Source organism: Chanos chanos, chromosome 8 (genome assembly GCF_902362185.1).
Source record: "Chanos chanos chromosome 8, fChaCha1.1, whole genome shotgun sequence".
NCBI classification, from domain to species: Eukaryota; Metazoa; Chordata; class Actinopteri; order Gonorynchiformes; family Chanidae; genus Chanos; species Chanos chanos.
In genome coordinates this window covers 46,796,255-46,801,254 of record NC_044502.1, presented here as the reverse complement: position 1 = coordinate 46,801,254, position 5,000 = coordinate 46,796,255, and the positions used below count along the sequence as shown (strand labels likewise).

The following is a 5,000-nucleotide window of genomic DNA, read 5'->3' as shown; positions in this document are numbered from 1 at the left end:
CCAAATTTGCATCTGCTAAACTGATTCTCTAATTAAAAGGCACTAATGTACAACTGAGTCATAACACAGTGCTTCTTCTCTCCTTCCATACACATGGCTATACACACTCATTCAGACACACACATGGCTATACACACTCATTCAGACACACACATGGTCAGTGGCAGGTTAGGGAACAGGGTGTTACCTGGACCCCAGTCAGAATGAGTGTTTCTCTTAGGCCTCCTCTGATCCATTTCCACTCTGTTTGTGTTTGTGTCTGTTCTCTGAGAGATACAGGCGTGAGAAAAAGACTGATCTGTCTAAAATGTCTCTTCGATGGGTCAGGAGAAAAGAGAAGTAGCTTCTCTAAAAACAGACCATGAAACAAACTCTCTTTCCTTCTCTCTCTCTCTTTCTCTCTCTCTGTCTTTCGGAGCAGATGCAATCCCAGAGATCCTGCAGTGCTCTGACCGGCCCGTGCTGCAGGCCATCTTCCTCAATAATAACTGTTTTGAGCACATACTACGACTGATACAGAACAGCAAGGTTGGCTTTCTCTCTCTCCCTCTGTCTCTCTCTCTCTCTCTCCCTCTGTTTCTCTCTCTCCCTCTCTCTCTCTCTCTCTCTCTCTCTGGCTCTGTCTTACTCTCTCTGTCTATCTATCCATCTCTCTTTCTATCCATCTTTTTTTAATAGCTATTTTTCAAAGATTTTCTGGCTTCCAAATGACCCCAAACTGTGTTACCTCCTATGCTTATTATTAACCTTATTACCCTTCCATCGTCAGCCGCGGGAGCAGGCCACTGAGCTGAACACACAGTTCACAGCGTCGTTTACAGGGGTGTGTGGCGGTGGGCTGCCGTCTGTGGGAGAGATGGATCAAAGTGTACAGGAGTGTGTCTGTGTGTGAGATGGATTAAAGTGAACAGGAGTGTGTCTGTGTGAGAGATAGATTAAAGTGAACAGGAGTGTGTCTGTGTGAGAGATAGATTAAAGTGTACAGGAGTGTGTCTGTGTGATGGATTAAAGTGAACAGGAATGTGTCTGTGTGTGTGATGGATTAAAGTGAACAGGAGTGTGTCTGTGTGTGAGATGGATTAAAGTGAACAGGAGTGTGTGTGTGTGTGTGATGGTTTTAAAGTGAACAGGAGTGTGTCTGTGTGTGTGATGGATTAAAGTGTACAGGAGTGTGTCTGTGTGTGTGATGGATTAAAGTGAACAGGAGTGTGTCTGTGTGATGGATTAAAGTGTACAGGAGTGTGTCTGTGTGTGAGATGGATTAAAGTGTACAGGAGTGTGTCTGTGTGTGTGATGGATTAAAGTGAACAGGAGTGTGTCTGTGTGATGGATTAAAGTGAACAGGAGTGTGTCTGTGTGATGGATTAAAGTGAACAGGAGTGTGTCTGTGTGAGAGATGGATTAAAATGTACAGGAGTGTGTCTGTGTGTGTGATGGATTAAAGTGTACAGGAGTGTGTCTGTGTGAGAGATGGATTAAAGTGAGGAGTGTGTCTGTGGGAGAGATGGATTAAAGTGTACAGGAGTGTGTCTGTGTGTGTGATGGATTAAAGTGTACAGGAGTGTGTCTGTGTGAGAGATAGATTAAAGTGAACAGGAGTGTGTCTGTGTGAGAGATGGATTAAAGTGTAGTGCAGATGTGGAAGTTGTGCAGTTAAGGTGACAGGTTTTCGAGAGCTGAGGCAGAATTGCACTGTAAAGGGTTTTGCAGAATCACTGTGGCTTTCTCTCTGAATTGTTAGTCTGTTTCTTTTTCAAAGAATTTTAGACACTCTGTCTTTCATCCTGTGTATGATGAAATCTGTGGTGTTATTTGTGTGTGTGTGTGTGTGTGTGTGTGTGTGTGTGTGTGTGTGTGTGTGTGTGTGTGTGTGTGTGCGCGTCTGTGTGTCTGTGTGTGAGTTATAAGACTAGATTTTGTAGTGTTTGGAATGTGGATAGTGCATTCTGTATTTTCATAATGATGTATGTTTTTTTTCTTACTTATCTTGCATTCACTCATTCTCTCTGTTAATACTGATGTTGTTTTGTGTGTGTTTGTGTGTGTGTGTGTGTGTCTGTCTGTTTGTTTACCTGTGTGTCTGCGTGTTTGTGCATGTGTGCATGTGCACATGTATGCACACATTTGTGTGCACCTGCACATGTGTGTGTGCATGCATGCATATGTTTGTGTTCGCACACGTGGATCTGTGTGTACGTGTGTGTGTGTGTGTGCGTGTGTGCGTGTGTGTGTGTGTGTGTGTGTGTGTGTGCAGCTTTATCAGACTGGCAGAAATAGAGCAGATAGTGAGGTTGAGAGTGACCTCACCACACGTTTGCTCACCGAGGCAGAACTGGAGCAGGTACTTCCCCTCACTGGGCTGTCCCTCGTCAGCAGAACCCCCCCCCCCCCCCCCCCCCCCCACCCCACCCTGCCCCGCCCCTTCTGTCTGCACTGCTCAGTACTCACTCAGCCTCCGTCTCTGTGAGATCATTGAACAGCAGGCCACAAACAGGAAGAGCACACTGTTGCCCTTCAGGAACCTAGAAACAAACACACACGCACGCACACACACGCACACGCACGCACGCACACACACACACACGCACACAAAGTTCACATAACCTAGTGAAAAATTTGTTTAAGGTCACTTGATTAAGCTCAAGCATTACAGACATGGTGGGTGGGTTTTCTGCTGATAGAGTGTGAGGTTTTCTGTGTGTGCATGTGTTGAGGAGATGCAAAGTGTGTGTGTGTGTGAGGGTTATACTGATATCCTGCATGAGTGCTTTGTGCTGCTGTAAAGTCTTCCAGCTTCCTGGTGTTCCACTGGGCTGTGTGTGTGTGTTTGTGTTGGTGTGTCTTTGTATGTGTGTGTGCATGTGTGTGTGCATGTGTGTTTGGTTTTGTAGTGGTGGCTGTGCTATTATGGCTGGTGATCTGGTGATGGCTTTAAGCTCTACTGTGGATTCTTCTGGGTCATGTTTTGTGAGATTCACAATATTTAATAGTGTCACGTTGTCATGAAGGAAAGCGCTCCCAATGAACCAGTGCCTGAGCCTCACAGCACTGGGATTTTTCCTGTCTGGGATCTCTTTCCCTTTCAACTGGTCAGAACTTCAAAGATCCACTCCAGAGGATGTAACACCAGCAATTTAACAAAAGAGAAAAAAAAGGGAACCGGTAGCAGGGGGCGGGGTCAACTGCATGTCTTATATGTTATTTTTAAAGATCAAACAGTCTGAGATAGAGCAGCACACTTTTGAACACTTAACGACAGGATCTCCACTCTCAGAAGATTTACGGTCGTAAACACTGTGTTTTTTGTTTGTTTGTTTGTTTGTTTGTAACTGATGCTCTGTAGGTATTTTTAGAGTCATTTCACTGGAGTGGGTGTTTAAGGTTCATAACAGGATAGTTCACCAAATTTCTGTGGTTCCCAAACCAGAGAGGACAAAGAGACGCAGGAGACGCTGCAGGAACTGTTGTGTTTGTGAAATGACATGAGCAGAGAAGCAGAACTATGTTCACTCTTTTATTCAGCTTTATACCAGCAGACATCCTCAGTCAGCCTGCACAGACAGTGTCCCTCTCAAACTGGTCCCAACACAGAAACCAGCTCATCCTCAGTCAGCCTGCACAGACAGTGTCCCTCTCAAACTGGTCCCAACACAGAAAACCAGCTCGTCCTCAGTCAGCCTGCACAGACAGTGTCCCTCTCAAACTGGTCCCAACACAGAAAACCAGCTCGTCCTCAGTCAGCCTGCACAGACAGTGTCCCTCTCAAACTGGTCCGTACACAGAAAACCAGCTCATCCTCAGTCAGCCCGCACAGACAGTGTCCCTCTCAAACTGGTCCCAACACAGAAAACCAGCTCATCCTCAGTCAGCCTGCACAGACAGTGTCCCTCTCAAACTGGTCCGTACACAGAAAACCAGCTCATCCTCAGTCAGCCCGCACAGACAGTGTCCCTCTCAAACTGGTCTCAACACAGAAAACCAGCTCAAACTGACTGGTCCCAACATGGAGACTAGCTCAAACTGACTGGTCCCAACATAGAAAACCAGCTCAAACTGACTGGTCTCAACACAGAAAACCAGTTCAAACTGGCTGGTCCCAGCCCTGAAAACCAGCTCAAACGGACGGGTCCCAACCCAGAAAACCAGCTCAAACTGGCTGGTCCCAACACAGAAAACCAGCTCAAACGGACTGGTCCCAACCCAGAAAACCAGCTCAAATTGACCGGTCCCAACACAGGAAACCAGCTCAGACTGACTGGTTTTAGGGTGACCAGTGAATATATCATGCATCTCTGTGCTGTTGTGTTCTTTATTTGTAATGTGAAAATGTTTTGGTGAACTATCTCTATGGTAATGGTAATGTCTCCAAACCGTCTAACACAAACGGGTATGGTGCATGGTCTTGGGTGTAAGTGTTTAGGTTTCCCAGTGGTCAGTGTATTAATGGTGTATGTCTGTGCATATGTGTGTGTGTGTGTGTGTGTGTGTGTGTGTGTCTGTATAGGTCTGGGAGAAGGGCTCTGACTGCATTACAGTTCATGCCATTGGAGTCCTCACTGCAATCATGAGCAACTCTCCCTCTGCTAAGGTACAAAATACACTCTTTCTCTTTCTCTCTGCTCTCTCTCTCTCTCTTTCTCTCCCTCTCCTTCTCTCTCCCTCCCACAATTCCTCCTCCATCTCCAAAACCCGCCTCCCACCCAGACCCCTCTCGTGAAGTCCACTCAGGGCTAAACATGGATCATGTTTGACTCACTCTCTCTCTCTCTCTCTCTCTCTCTTTACTCCCACCGTTCATTAATGACCATGTGCCCTTAGAATAGACGAGTATGTTCAGTGGGGAGGGGTGGAGCTCATTTGCTTTATTCAGTGAGATATTTGGGGTTTTTTTGGTGCATAGTTTCCCCTCTTACATCCTGACTCTAAACTCTCCTTTTCTGTCTGTGTCAGCGCTGTTTGCCTACAGAGCCATGAGCGCTTCAGGCAGACAGACAGATTCT

The 5,000-nt window shown here is 46.2% G+C and overlaps 1 protein-coding gene across 1 annotated transcript in view; it reads left to right on the top strand.

Moving 5' to 3' along the window:
* Positions 1–5,000, top strand: part of nbeal2 (neurobeachin-like 2) — a 74,685-nt gene that overhangs the window by 19,051 nt on the left and 50,634 nt on the right. The window contains 3 exon segments of the mRNA XM_030783267.1: positions 422–528; positions 2,255–2,341; positions 4,505–4,588. Coding sequence (XP_030639127.1) covers positions 422–528; positions 2,255–2,341; positions 4,505–4,588 — 278 coding nt within the window.